At 44.6% G+C, this 14,083-nt stretch overlaps 3 protein-coding genes across 4 annotated transcripts; all 3 read left to right on the top strand.

Moving 5' to 3' along the window:
* The first annotated feature begins 832 nt into the window (after positions 1-832).
* On the top strand, positions 833-12,680 carry LOC124018499 (gamma-aminobutyric acid receptor-associated protein-like 2). The gene is made up of 4 exons (XM_046333829.1): positions 833-1,085; positions 2,284-2,339; positions 5,274-5,446; positions 12,081-12,680. The coding sequence occupies exons 1-4, from the start codon at positions 1,052-1,054 to the stop codon at positions 12,169-12,171; spliced, it is 354 nt and encodes a 117-aa protein (XP_046189785.1). The 5' UTR covers positions 833-1,051; the 3' UTR covers positions 12,172-12,680.
* Positions 5,517-6,592, top strand: LOC124018498. Its single transcript, XM_046333827.1, has 2 exons — positions 5,517-5,616; positions 5,659-6,592. The coding sequence occupies exons 1-2, from the start codon at positions 5,546-5,548 to the stop codon at positions 6,590-6,592; spliced, it is 1,005 nt and encodes a 334-aa protein (XP_046189783.1). The 5' UTR covers positions 5,517-5,545.
* On the top strand, positions 7,124-8,326 carry LOC124018497. Of its 2 annotated transcripts, none has more exons than XM_046333825.1 (2): positions 7,124-7,770; positions 7,822-8,326. In XM_046333825.1, the coding sequence occupies exons 1-2, from the start codon at positions 7,124-7,126 to the stop codon at positions 8,324-8,326; spliced, it is 1,152 nt and encodes a 383-aa protein (XP_046189781.1). The 2 variants fall into 2 exon arrangements, with proteins under 2 accessions (XP_046189781.1, XP_046189782.1); XM_046333826.1 differs by having other exon boundaries at positions 7,124-8,031; positions 8,176-8,326.
* Positions 12,681-14,083: the final 1,403 nt, after the last annotated feature.

Here is a 14,083-nt window from a genome sequence, read left to right as displayed (position 1 = left end):
CGACACATACAACAACACAGTTACACATGGAATAAACAAACATACAATCAATAATACAGTAGAAAAATCAATATACAGTGTGTGCAAATGAGGTAGGATAAGAAAGGTAAGGCAATAAATAGGCCATGGTGGCGAAGTAATTACAATATAGCAATTAAACACTGGAATGGTAGGGTGTGCAGAAGATGAATGTGCAAGTAGAGATACTGGGGTGCAAAGGAGCAAGAAAAATAAATAAATACAGAATGGGGATTTTTTAAATTTATTTTTTTATTTCACCTTTATTTGAGGGATGAGGTAGATTGGATGGGCTATTTACAGATGAGCTATGTACAGGTGCAGTGATCTGTGATCTGCTCTGACAGCTGGTGCTTAAAGCTAGTGAGGGAGGTAAGAGTCTCCAGCTTCTAGACCAGAATGTAATGTTTTTTTTAATTATAATGCTATCCGGGATCTTTGGGACGTCTATAACCTAAATCCTAGCCCTTACCCTAAAATTTAACCAGAGCCCTTACCCTAACATTAACCATTTTAAATGTAAATTCAAAGGGGTAAAGTTGAGTTGGAATGATCCAGAACAGCAAGTACCTTTAAAAAAAAAAGAACGAAAGTAGACTGAGATCCTAGATATGTTCCAGAGATACAAACTCTGCACAGACCTGCTCTAGGTTACAGCAGACTGTTAGCTACGTCTTTATCGTGTGGATTGGTGATTGGACGTTAAACGCGCAAACGTTAAAACACCGAGGCGTTGTAAAGATCTGATAATCTGCGCAGCATGTGTGTCCTCTGAACCGCACCCACTCGAATCAGCCTCCGTCCCCTGCGATGCGATGGTACAGTCCCATAGTGACGGCATCGCCTGGGAAGCCGACTGAGACTTGTTTTGCTACATCGTTGACGTTCTTGCTCAACATTTTGTACATTGTTTTGAGTTTTAGGAATACACCAATAGCAATATTTCTTTCTTTTTTTTTGTCACTGTCTGATTCCTCAGCAACCCTCTACGATTTTACTGCGCATCGAGCAAACTCTCCCGGAATCAGCCACCATGAAATGGATGTTCAAAGAGGATCATTCCCTGGGTAAAGGGGGTTACTTGTTTCATAACAGGCAAATAACAAAATTGTCAAAATAGGAACAAATATGTATCTCCTCTGTATTCTTCTTTTTTTAAATGTAATTTACTGATTATGATTAGCTACTTTTCTGCACTAACATTGGCTGACTGTAGTGACCAAGCCGCTCAGATGTTGTTGAGTCCTTTGGCTACAAAATAACACTACGAAGTTAATCGAAATTGTATATCGACGTTACTTAATGTCTTGTTTAAAAGACATCAGTCAAATATTGCTAATGGCTTGGTTGTTTTATTGGTTAAATGTGCTATGCGTTTTAATTTTGAATCACCTCGATTCCCGGACTTCGTTCCTATTGACATGACAACTGATATGATCGTGATATTGAAAGTAAATATATCATGTCAAATAGAACTAGGCCTATTCTGTTCTAACAAACAGTTGTCAAAATGTTGTCTCAATCCTTCTTTGCTCCTGGCGCATGTCATATCCCCTGAACATGAGATTATTATTGTGATAACATTACAACGATTTATGGCTGAAATATTCTTACATAACATGGCAAAAATGATTTATATATTTCAACAAAAGTCTATTCCAGAGTTTTCTTTTCCCTTTTGTTACATCATTTGGATATAGGCCACACCTGTATGGTTTATGTGTTAGATTGACACATAGAGAAGTAGCCTAGGGGAAATATTGACATATTTAGCCGAGTGAATTGGCAGCTTTTGCTAGTGATTACCCAGAGTGCATCTGGTGTCCAACAGCTGCTGCTGATGCCTGTGGATCTCGGTCAGGCAACGTCATGTGACCTCTGGTCAAATGTTGATCCTTCTGTCACAGCCACCCAAGAGAGTGAGTTCCAAATGGAACCCTATTCCCTATATAGTGCACTACTTTTGACCAGAGCCGTGGTTAAAAGTAGTGCACTACACAGGGAATAGGGGGGAGGCATTTTGGGACACAACCCTGCTCTTTGGTGAACTGAGTAGGTCAGGGGGGCAACCCACCAGCCTATTCTACTAATCTAAGTGGCTCTTAAGGTTCTTGATTAGCTGAATCGGCTGGTTTAGAGTAAAAGCTGGAGCAAAACGCCTACCCTCCCGGGAGCTAGGAGGGTTTGAAACATGCTGTATTACTGTACCGATGACAGTGTAACACCCTTCACAACATCTCTCAATCCATCTCTTCTTCTCAACAGAACATCGGTGTATAGAGTCGGCCAAAATACGCAGCAAGTACCCAGATAGGGTTCCGGTGAGTGAGACGGGTTTTCACTGGGTGTTGGATGCATTGTTGCACCGTTTTAGTTTTGACAGGGAGTCATGCTGAGACCAATGTCTCTTTTACAGATGGAAAATAAACACATCAATATGAAATGCAAAACAGATATATATGAAAACACTATAATAGAAACGAAGCACATTCTTCAGTAAAAAGACTCCTCAATCAGTTTGAATTGCCCGAGAGGCATATTATTTCAGGTAAGGTACAGAAAATGATTTACCTAACTCTGTAGGGACCGAAGGAATGTCCATTTAGCTCTGAGCCCTGCTATGCTAACTCCTACGTCTAATGGTCATTAACGATATTAGGTACAGCGGGATGTTTTTGTTGTTAAAATAACTTTCTAAACGTGTTTCACGCATCGTTATAACATAGTTATTATAATGTAACAGTGAATTTATTTTAATGCCTGTGTCTCATCAGGCTGTAATGATTCACCGATGCACATCGGTCCCCAATTCAAATGTTTAAGATGCAAGTTGTAAAGGTCCTGTGTGAATTAGACATTCATCCATGTTTCTGAAACGTCCAATTTCAACGTGTTTTGTTACTGCGCTATTGGTCTATGGTTAAGTTTAGGCATTAAGGTTTAGGATCATTTTTTATATATTTTTTTACTTGCTATATTGTATTTACTTTGCCACCGTGGCCTTTTTTTTGCCTTTACCTCCCTTCTCACCTCATTTGCTCACATTGTATATAGGCACATTGTTCTACTGTATTATTGACTGTATGTTTGTTTTACTCCATGTGTAACTCTGTATTGTTGTATCTGTCGAACTGCTTTGCTTTATCTTGGCCAGGTCGCAATTGTAAATGAGAACTTGTTCTCAACTTGCCTACCTGGTTAAATAAAGGTGATCTGGTCTACCTGGTTAAATAAAGGTGATATGGTCTACCTGGTTAAATAAAGGTGATATGGTCTACCTGGTTAAATAAAGGTGATCTGGTCTACCTGGTTAAATAAAGGTGATATGGTCTACCTGGTTAAATAAAGGTGATATGGTCTACCTGGTTAAATAAAGGTGATATGGTCTACCTGGTTAAATAAAGGTGATCTGGTCTACCTGGTTAAATAAAGGTGATCTGGTCTACCTGGTTAAATAAAGGTGATCTGGTCTACCTGGTTAAATAAAGGTGATCTGGTCTACCTGGTTAAATAAAGGTGATCTGGTCTACCTGGTTAAATAAAGGTGATCTGGTCTACCTGGTTAAATAAAGGTGATCTGGTCTACCTGGTTAAATAAAGGTGATCTGGTCTACCTGGTTAAATAAAGGTGATCTGGTCTACCTGGTTAAATAAAGGTGAAATAAATCAAATAAAAAAAGGATTGGCTGAAAACAAAAAGATAGAAAGTTGTTTATCGCTGGATTTGAACATGCGACCTCTGGTTCCAGAGGTAGATGCTGAAGGTCTTAAGGTCCTGTCCACAACACCCGTAGCAAAACCAAAGCCTTCTTGAAGGTAACAATGCTCACTGTTGCCCCTAGAGGCCAGTTTCCACGTCATCTCTCGACATCCTCAGACATGGACAGACGTCAAATACTGACTTGTATGACGGGTGACCTGGCTGGATAGTAGGCTTTATTAGTTGAGGGACCTGGCTGGATAGTAGGCTTTATTAGTTGAGGGACAACCTATGTCCTTTGCTAGGTTGTTGTTATCTATCTGCTGTTGAAAAATGTATCAGCAAAACATGAAAAGTTCATTAGTGGCTGATGGTGATCTCAGGACTAAAATAGGGAGACAAATCAGGCTACAATGACGGCCTACACCGACCGACGCTGAGCCAATTGTGCACCGCCCTATGGGATTTCCAATCACGGCCGGATGTGATTCAGCCTGGATTCGAATAAGAGACTATAGTATTCGCTTCTGGCACTGAGACACAGTGCGTTAGACCGCTACGCCACTCAGAAGCCCACTCAGAAGCCCACTCGGGAGCCCACTCAGAAGCCCACTCAGAAGCCCACTCAGAAGCCCACTCAGGAGCCCACTCAGAAGCCCACTCGGGAGCCCACTCAGAAGCCCACTCGGGAGCCCACTCAGGAGCCCACTCAGAAGCCCACTCGGGAGCCCACTCAGGAGCCCACTCAGAAGCCCACTCGGGAGCCCACTCAGGAACCCACTCAGAAGCCCACTCGGGAGCCCACTCAGAAGCCCACTCAGAAGCCCACTCGGGAGCCCACTCAGGAGCCCACTCAGAAGCCCACTCGGGAGCCCACCCGGGAGCCCACTCTGGAGCCCACTCTGGAGCCCACTCAGAAGCCCACTCAGGAACCCACTCGGGAGCCCACTCGGGAGCCCACTCAGAAGCCCACTCAGGAGCCCACTCAGGAGCCCACTCAGAAGCCCACTCGGGAGCCCACTCAGAAGCCCACTCAGAAGCCCACTCAGGAGCCCACTCAGAAGCCCACTCAGGAGCCCACTCAGGAGCCCACTCAGAAGCCCACTCAGAAGCCCACTCAGAAGCCCAATCAGCCCTCATGAGCTCCATCAGCAGCAGGTTTTAATTTAGAATGGAAAATGAATGTGTTTTTATGCAACACATGTTAATGCATCGCACCGAATCGTTTCAAACTAAAACGCATGGTTCCTCTAAGGTGATGGAGTCCCTGTATCTAGATCCATATGGTTCCTCTATGGTGTTGAAGTCCCTGTATCTAGATCCATATGGTTCCTCTATGGTGTTGGAGTCCCTGTATCTAGATATATATGGTTCCTCTATGGTGATGGAGTCCCTGTATCTAGATGTGTATCGAATCATCTTGATTGTGAAAGATGCACATCCCAACACTGTCATATCTTTCAATTCAGTAAATCTTTATTGTTCCAGGAGGGCAATTTATGTGAACACTTCCAAACATCCAATATGACATGACTGTGTGTTGTCTGTTTTGTAGGTGATCGTGGAGAAGGTGTCTGGGTCTCAGATTGTGGACATCGACAAGAGGAAGTATTTGGTCCCCTCTGACATCACGGTGGCCCAGTTCATGTGGATCATCAGGAAGCGCATCCAGCTGCCCTCGGAGAAGGCCATCTTCCTCTTCGTCGATAAGACCGTGCCTCAGTCCAGGTCAGAACTCTAAGCACTCAGTGGAATAATCTGAAATGGCACCTTTAGAAAACGATATTTCACCAAGTTAAATAGATAAATCACTGCTTTTAGCCACTGATGTCAGACACTGACCATACAGCACAAATATACTGGAGGCTAGGTTTTACCAGGTTAACCAGGGACATGAGGTATAGATATAGACACGCTGGTGGGTTAACCAGGGACATGAGGTATAGATATAGACACGCTGGTGGGTTAACCAGGTTAACCAGAGACATGAGGTATAGATATAGACACGCTGGTGGGTTAACCAGGGACATGAGTTATAGATATAGACATGCTGGTGGGTTAACCAGGTTAACTAGGGACATGAGTTATAGATATAGACCAGCTGGTGGGTTAACTAGGGACATGAGGTATAGATATAGACACGCTGGTGGGTTAACCAGGGACATGAGGTATAGATATAGACACACTGGTGGGTTAACCAGGGACATGAGGTATAGATATAGACACACTGGTATATTAACCAGGGACATGAGGTATAGATATAGACCAGCTGGTGGGTTAACCAGGTTAACTAGGGACATGAGTTATAGATATAGACCAGCTGGTGGGTTAACCAGGTTAGCCAGGGACATGAGGTCTAGATATAGATACACTGGTGGGTTAACCAGGGACATGAGGTATAGATATAGACACACTGGTATATTAACCAGGGACATGAGGTATAGATATAGACCAGCTGGTGGGTTAACCAGGTTAACCAGGGACATGAGGTCTAGATATAGATACACTGGTGGGTTAACTAGGGACATGAGTTATAGATATAGACACACTGGTGGGTTAACCAGGGACATGAGGTATAGATATAGACACACTGGTGGGTTAACCAGGGACATGAGGTATAGATATAGACCAGCTGGTGGGTTAACCAGGTTAACCAGGGACATGAGGTATAGATATAGACACACTGGTGGGTTAACCAGGTTAACCAGGGACATGAGTTATAGATATAGACACACTGGTGGGTTAACCAGGTTAACCAGGGACATGAGGTCTAGATATAGATACACTGGTGGGTTAACTAGGGACATGAGTTATAGATATAGACACACTGGTGGGTTAACCAGGTTAACTAGGGACATGAGGTATAGATATTGATACACTGGTGGGTTAACTAGGGACATGAGTTATAGATATAGACACACTGGTGGGTTAACCAGGTTAACCAGGGACATGAGTTATAGATATAGACACACTGGTGGGTTAACCAGGGACATGAGTTATAGATATAGACACGCTGGCAGGTTAACTAGGGACATGAGTTATAGATATAGACACACTGGTGGTTTAACCAGGTTAACCAGGGACATGAGGTATAGATATAGATACACTGGTGGGTTAACTAGGGACATGAGTTATAGATATAGACACACTGGTGGGTTAACCAGGTTAACTAGGGACATGAGGTATAGATATAGACACACTGGTGGGTTAACCAGGTTAACCAGGGACATGAGGTATAGATATAGACACACTGGTGGGTTAACTAGGGACATGAGTTATAGATATAGACACACTGGTGGGTTAACCAGGTTAACCAGGGACATGAGGTATAGATATAGACACACTGGTGGGTTAACCAGGGACATGAGGTATAGATATTGACACACTGGTGGGTTAACCAGGGACATGAGTTATAGATATAGACACGCTGGCAGGTTAACTAGGGACATGAGTTATAGATATAGACACACTGGTGGTTTAACCAGGTTAACCAGGGACATGAGGTATAGATATAGATACACTGGTGGGTTAACTAGGGACATGAGTTATAGATATAGACACACTGGTGGGTTAACCAGGTTAACTAGGGACATGAGGTATAGATATAGACACACTGGTGGGTTAACCAGGTTAACCAGGGACATGAGGTATAGATATAGACACACTGGTGGGTTAACTAGGGACATGAGTTATAGATATAGACACACTGGTGGGTTAACCAGGTTAACCAGGGACATGAGGTATAGATATAGACACACTGGTGGGTTAACCAGGGACATGAGGTATAGATATAGACACACTGGTAGGTTAACTAGGGACATGAGGTATAGATATAGACACACTGGTGGGTTAACCAGGTTAACCAGGGACATGAGTTATAGATATAGACATGCTGGTGGGTTAACCAGGGACATGAGGTATAGATATAGACACACTGGTGGGTTAACCAGGTTAACCAGGGACATGAGTTATAGATATAGACACACTGGTGGGTTAACCAGGTTAACCAGGGACATGAGTTATAGATATAGACACACTGGTGGGTTAACCAGGTTAACCAGGGACATGAGTTATAGATATAGACACACTGGTGGGTTAACCAGGGACATGAGGTATAGATATAGACATGCTGGTGGGTTAACCAGGTTAACCAGGGACATGAGGTATAGATATAGACACACTGGTGGGTTAACTAGGGACATGAGTTATAGATATAGACACACTGGTGGGTTAACCAGGGACATGAGTTATAAATATAGTCACGCTGGTGGGTTAACCAGGGACATGAGTTATAAATATAGACACACTGGTGGGTTAACTAGGGACATGAGTTATAAATATAGACACACTGGTGGGTTAACCAGGTTAACCAGGGACATGAGTTATAGATATAGATACACTGGTGGGTTAACCAGGTTAACCAGGGACATGAGTTATAGATATAGTCACGCTGGTAGGTTAACCAGGTTAACCAGGGACATGAGTTATAGATATACATGTAGACAAGCTCACACACCAGCTGCTCTAAAGGTTCATGAACCCTCATGGGTTCATAGTTTGACCTTTGTTTCTTCCTCAATAAGACACAGCATCCAGGTCCTGGTCTGAACCCATGGATACTAGTGGCTGCTGGGTTGGGTTCTGGTCTGAACCCACGGATACTAGTGGCTGCTGGGTTGGGTTCTGGTCTAAACCCACGGATACTAGTGGCTGCTGGGTTGGGTTCTGGTCTGAACCCACGGATACTAGTGGCTGCTGGGTTGGGTTCTGGTCTAAACCCACGGATACTAGTGGCTGCTGGGTTGGGTTCTGGTCTGAACCCACAGATACTAGTGGCTGCTGGGTTGGGTCCTGGTCTGAACCCATGGATACTAGTGGCTGCTGGGTTGGGTCCTGGTCTGAACCCACAGATACTAGTGGCTGCTGGGTTGGGTCCTGGTCTGAACCCACAGATACTAGTGGCTGCTGGGTTGGGTCCTGGTCTGAACTCACGGATACTAGTGGCTGCTGGGTTGGGTTCTGGTCTGAACCCACAGATACTAGTGGCTGCTGGGTTGGGTTCTGGTCTGAACCCATGGATACTAGTGGCTGCTGGGTTGGGTTCTGGTCTGAACCCACAGATACTAGTGGCTGCTGGGTTGGGTCCTGGTCTGAACTCACGGATACTAGTGGCTGCTGGGTTGGGTCCTGGTCTGAACCCACGGATACTAGTGGCTGCTGGGTTGGGTCCTGGTCTGAACCCACAGATACTAGTGGCTGCTGGGTTGGGTCCTGGTCTGAACCCACAGATACTAGTGGCTGCTGGGTTGGGTCCTGGTCTGAACCCACGGATACTAGTGGCTGCTGGGTTGGGTCCTGGTCTGAACCCACAGATACTAGTGGCTGCTGGGTTGGGTTCTGGTCTGAACCCACAGATACTAGTGGCTGCTGGGTTGGGTCCTGGTCTGAACCCATGGATACTAGTGGCTGCTGGGTTGGGTCCTAGTCTGAACCCACAGATACTAGTGGCTGCTGGGTTGGGTCCTGGTCTGAACCCACGGATACTAGTGGCTGCTGGGTTGGGTCCTGGTCTGAACCCACAGATACTAGTGGCTGCTGGGTTGGGTCCTAGTCTGAACCCACAGATACTAGTGGCTGCTGGGTTGGGTCCTGGTCTGAACCCACAGATACTAGTGGCTGCTGGGTTGGGTCCTGGTCTGAACCCACAGATACTAGTGGCTGCTGGGTTGGGTCCTAGTCTGAACCCACGGATACTAGTGGCTGCTGGGTTGGGTCCTGGTCTGAACCCACAGATACTAGTGGCTGCTGGGTTGGGTCCTGGTCTGAACCCACAGATACAAGTGGCTGCTGGGTTGGGTCCTGGTCTGAACCCACAGATACTAGTGGCTGCTGGGTTGGGTCCTGGTCTGAACCCACAGATACTAGTGGCTGCTGGGTTGGGTCCTAGTCTGAACCCACGGATACTAGTGGCTGCTGGGTTGGGTCCTGGTCTGAACCCACAGATACTAGTGGCTGCTGGGTTGGGTCCTAGTCTGAACCCACAGATACTAGTGGCTGCTGGGTTGGGTCCTGGTCTGAACTCACGGATACTAGTGGCTGCTGGGTTAGAACTGGTTCGCTGCTACCACAGGATATCCTTTAGCGTGAGTTATACACAAATCCAGTGCATTCGGAAAGTATTCAGACCCCTTGACTTTTTCCACAGTTTGTGACGTTTACAGCCTTATTCCAAAATTGATAAAAATAGTTTTTTTTCTTCATCAAGCTACACACAATACCCCATAATGACATCACAATACCCCATAATGACATCACAATACCCCATAATGACATCACAATACCCCATAATGACAAAGCTAAGAGGTTTTGGTAGAAATTTTCGCAAATTTATCAAAAATAATTATTTACATAAGTATTCAGACCCTTTACTCAGTACTTGTTGAAGCACCTTTGGCAGCGATTACAGCATTGAGTCTTCTTGGGTATGACTCTACAAACTTGGCACACCTGTATTTGGGGAGTTTCTCCCCAAGTTTCTCCCCAAATACAGTTTTTACTGAGGAGTGGCTTCCGTCTGGCCACCCTACCATAAAGGCCTGATTGGTGGAGTGCTGCAGAGATGGTTGTCCTTCTGGAAGGTTCTCCCATCTCCACAGAGGAACTCTAAAGCTCTGTCAGAGAGACCACCTTCCTGACCAAGGCCCTTCTCCCCCAATTGCTCAGTTTGGCCGGGCAGCCAGCTCTAGGTGTCTTGGTGGTTCCAAACTTCTTCCATTTAAGAATGAAGGAGGCCTCTGTGTTCTTGGGGACCGTCAATTCTGCAGACGTTTTTTGGTAGCCTTCCCCAGATCTGTGCCTCGATACAATCCTGTCTCTGAGCTCTACGGACAATTCCTTTGACCTCATGGCTTGGTTGTTGTTCTGACATGCACTGTCAACTGTGGGATCTTTTATATAAACAGGCGTGTGCCTTTCCAAATCATGTCCAATCAGTTGAATTTACCACAGTTGGACTCCAATCAAGTTGTAGAAACATCTCAAGGATGATCAATGGAAACAGGATGCACCTGATCTCAATTTGGAGTTTCATAGTGAAGGATCTGAATACTTATGTAAATATGTTTTCATTAATTTCTTAAAACCTGTTTTTACTTGGTGGTATTATGGGGTATTGTGATGTCGTTATGGGGTATTGTGATGTCGTTATGGGGTATTGTGATGTCGTTATGGGGTATTGTGATGTCGTTATGGGGTATTGTGATGTCGTTATGGGGTATTGTGATGTTGTTATGGGGTATTGTGATGTCGTTATGGGGTATTGTGATGTCGTTATGGGGTATTTGTCGTTATGGGGTATTGTGATGTCGTTATGGGGTATTGTGATGTCGTTATGGGGTATTGTGATGTCGTTATGGGGTATTGTGTGTAGATTGATGAGTTTTTTTATTTGATTTAATCCATGTTAGAATAAGACTGTAACAAAATGTGGAAAAAGTCAAGTGGTCTGAAATCTTTCGTAATGCGTTGTAAATGAGGGCTAACATTCAATCTGGGTGGTGTTAGATCCACGTTATAGCATCCTTAAAGGTATATTCAGATTGAGCCATCAATGCGATCTCAGCAAAACGTTGGGTAAAACGCCCTTTTTAAAAAGCCACATTGTGGGCTGTCCAGCGCGCTGCTCTATGAGTTGATTCCCTGCCTAAAGATGTATTAGTGTCCTGTCAACACAACCGCAGTAAACAATGAACAGACATGACCAAACAGCCTGCAGCTGATACCAGTCACTCTACTGGTGTTTCAGATACATGGCTTCATTCTGTTGACGGGGACTCCACACTAAGCAGCGTTTAGACCTACTGCAACATTCCATCCCCTCCGTTCACTTGAGTAGTATGTGGCTGTGTGTCCCAAACGGCACTCTACTCCCCCACATAGCATTCCATCCCCTCTGTTCACTAGAGTAGTATGTGGCTGTGTGTCCCAAACGGCACTCTACTCCCCCACATAGCATTCCATCCCCTCCGTTCACTAGAGTAGTATGTGGCTGTGTGTCCCAAACGACACCCTACTCCCCCACATAGCATTCCATCCCCTCCGTTCACTAGAGTAGTATGTGGCTGTGTGTCCCAAACGGCACCCTACTCCCCTACATAGCATTCCATCCCCTCCGTTCACTTGAGTAGTATGTGGCTGTGTGTCCCAAACGACACCCTACTCCCCTACATAGTGCACTACATTTTGACCAGAGCCCTATGGTGAGCCGTGTATAGGGAATAGGTTTGCATTTGGTCCGCAGTCTGTTTACTTCTCCCATTTCCTCCTCCTCCTCTCTGTGTTCTGTTGTGACCTCCCGTTGCAGCATCACCATGGGACAGCTGTACGAGAAGGAGAAGGACGAGGACGGGTTTTTATACGTGGCGTACAGTGGAGAGAACACCTTCGGTGTCTAGACCCGCCGTCGTCTTCGTCATCATAAGCCTTACTTACGACAGAATACAACACCCACCACCCTAACTCACACCCCACCCCTGGGAGAAGCCCTGGGAAACCCCAGAGAAAAGAAGTGAAATAAATAGATGAAGAGAGTTGAGTGAGAACCATCATGATGTGTGTCACCAGTCTGTCTCATCTATTCCTGCACATGTTTTGTATCGATGCTGTACACATTCATTTAGTAATATGTTTATTATTATTATTATTATTATTATTATGATGATGTTATGTGTAGTGATACAAATTGGAATGACTGTTTTGGTTTTGTCTGACGTTTTGTGCATTTTAGTTTAGGAGCTTTTGAGTTTGTTTGTTGGTTTCATTCGTGAAATAATATTTTTTGTTTTGTTTTTGAAGTTTCACTTTTAGTTTGGCTTTTATCCTTGAAGATTTATATTTCAAATAATTTTAACTATTTGAACGGTAAGGTAGCTGGATGACCGAACCAATAAAAAAATGTGAATGATCCTTGTGTTTTTAATGACTTATACCAGGGTTCTTCCTCTTCGGTCCTGGAGAACAACTGTTCTGATCCAGCCCTAAAGTAACACACTGTTATTACAGCATTATACCAGGGTTCTTCCTCTTCGGTCCTGGAGAACAACTGTTCTGATCCAGCCCTAAAGTAACACACTGTTATTACAGCATTATACCAGGGTTCTTCCTCTTCGGTCCTGGAGAACAACTGTTCTGATCCAGCCCTAAAGTAACACACTGTTATTACAGCATTATACCAGGGTTCTTCCTCTTCGGTCCTGGAGAACAACTGTTCTGATCCAGCCCTAAAGTAACACACTGTTACTACAGCATTATACCAGGGTTCTTCCTCTTCGGTCCTGGAGAACAACTGTTCTGATCCAGCCCTAAAGTAACACACTGTTATTACAGCATTATACCAGGGTTCTTCCTCTTCGGTCCTGGAGAACAACTGTTCTGATCCAGCCCTAAAGTAACACACTGTTATTACAGCATTATACCAGGGTTCTTCCTCTTCGGTCCTGGAGAACAACTGTTCTGATCCAGCCCTAAAGTAACACACTGTTATTACAGCATTATACCAGGGTTCTTCCTCTTCGGTCCTGGAGAACAACTGTTCTGATCCAGCCCTAAAGTAACACACTGTTATTACAGCATTATACCAGGGTTCTTCCTCTTCGGTCCTGGAGAACAACTGTTCTGATCCAGCCCTAAAGTAACACACTGTTATTACAGCATTATACCAGGGTTCTTCCTCTTCGGTCCTGGAGAACAACTGTTCTGATCCAGCCCTAAAGTAACACACTGTTATTACAGCATTATACCAGGGTTCTTCCTCTTCGGTCCTGGAGACCAACTGTTCTGATCCAGCCCTAAAGTAACACACTGTTATTACAGCATTATACCAGGGTTCTTCCTCTTCGGTCCTGGAGAACAACTGTTCTGATCCAGCCCTAAAGTAACACACTGTTATTACAGCATTATACCAGGGTTCTTCCTCTTCGGTCCTGGAGAACAACTGTTCTGATCCAGCCCTAAAGTAACACACTGTTATTACAGCATTATACCAGGGTTCTTCCTCTTCGGTCCTGGAGAACAACTGTTCTGATCCAGCCCTAAAGTAACACACTGTTATTACAGCATTATACCAGGGTTCTTCCTCTTCGGTCCTGGAGAACAACTGTTCTGATCCAGCCCTAAAGTAACACACTGTTATTACAGCATTATACCAGGGTTCTTCCTCTTCGGTCCTGGAGAACAACTGTTCTGATCCAGCCCTAAAGTAACACACTGTTACTACAGCATTATACCAGGGTTCTTCCTCTTCGGTCCTGGAGAACAACTGTTCTGATCCAGCCCTAAAGTAACACACTGTTATTACAGCATTATACC

This window comes from Oncorhynchus gorbuscha, unplaced genomic scaffold (genome assembly GCF_021184085.1).
Source record: "Oncorhynchus gorbuscha isolate QuinsamMale2020 ecotype Even-year unplaced genomic scaffold, OgorEven_v1.0 Un_scaffold_536, whole genome shotgun sequence".
NCBI classification, from domain to species: Eukaryota; Metazoa; Chordata; class Actinopteri; order Salmoniformes; family Salmonidae; genus Oncorhynchus; species Oncorhynchus gorbuscha.
The sequence above is the reverse complement of the archived record's forward strand: the minus strand, read 5'-3'. Positions and strand labels throughout refer to the sequence as shown.

What these genes read in the sequence shown, in the direction of transcription:
- LOC124018498 (XM_046333827.1), top strand. Translation starts at nt 5,546, where the DNA reads ATGTCAGACACTGACCATACAGCACAAATATACTGGAGGCTAGGTTTT. An exon ending in AGGTTAACCAGGGACATGAG is followed by an intron (nt 5,617 to 5,658) that starts GTATAGATATAG and finishes CAGGGACATGAG; the next exon opens with GTATAGATATAGACACGCTG.
- LOC124018499 (XM_046333829.1), top strand. Translation starts at nt 1,052, where the DNA reads ATGAAATGGATGTTCAAAGAGGATCATTCCCTGG. An exon ending in CAAAGAGGATCATTCCCTGG is followed by an intron (nt 1,086 to 2,283) that starts GTAAAGGGGGTT and finishes TCTTCTCAACAG; the next exon opens with AACATCGGTGTATAGAGTCG. An exon ending in AAGACCGTGCCTCAGTCCAG is followed by an intron (nt 5,447 to 12,080) that starts GTCAGAACTCTA and finishes CTCCCGTTGCAG; the next exon opens with CATCACCATGGGACAGCTGT.
- LOC124018497 (XM_046333825.1), top strand. Translation starts at nt 7,124, where the DNA reads ATGAGTTATAGATATAGACACGCTGGCAGGTTAACTAGGGACATGAGT. An exon ending in CACACTGGTGGGTTAACCAG is followed by an intron (nt 7,771 to 7,821) that starts GTTAACCAGGGA and finishes TGGGTTAACCAG; the next exon opens with GGACATGAGGTATAGATATA.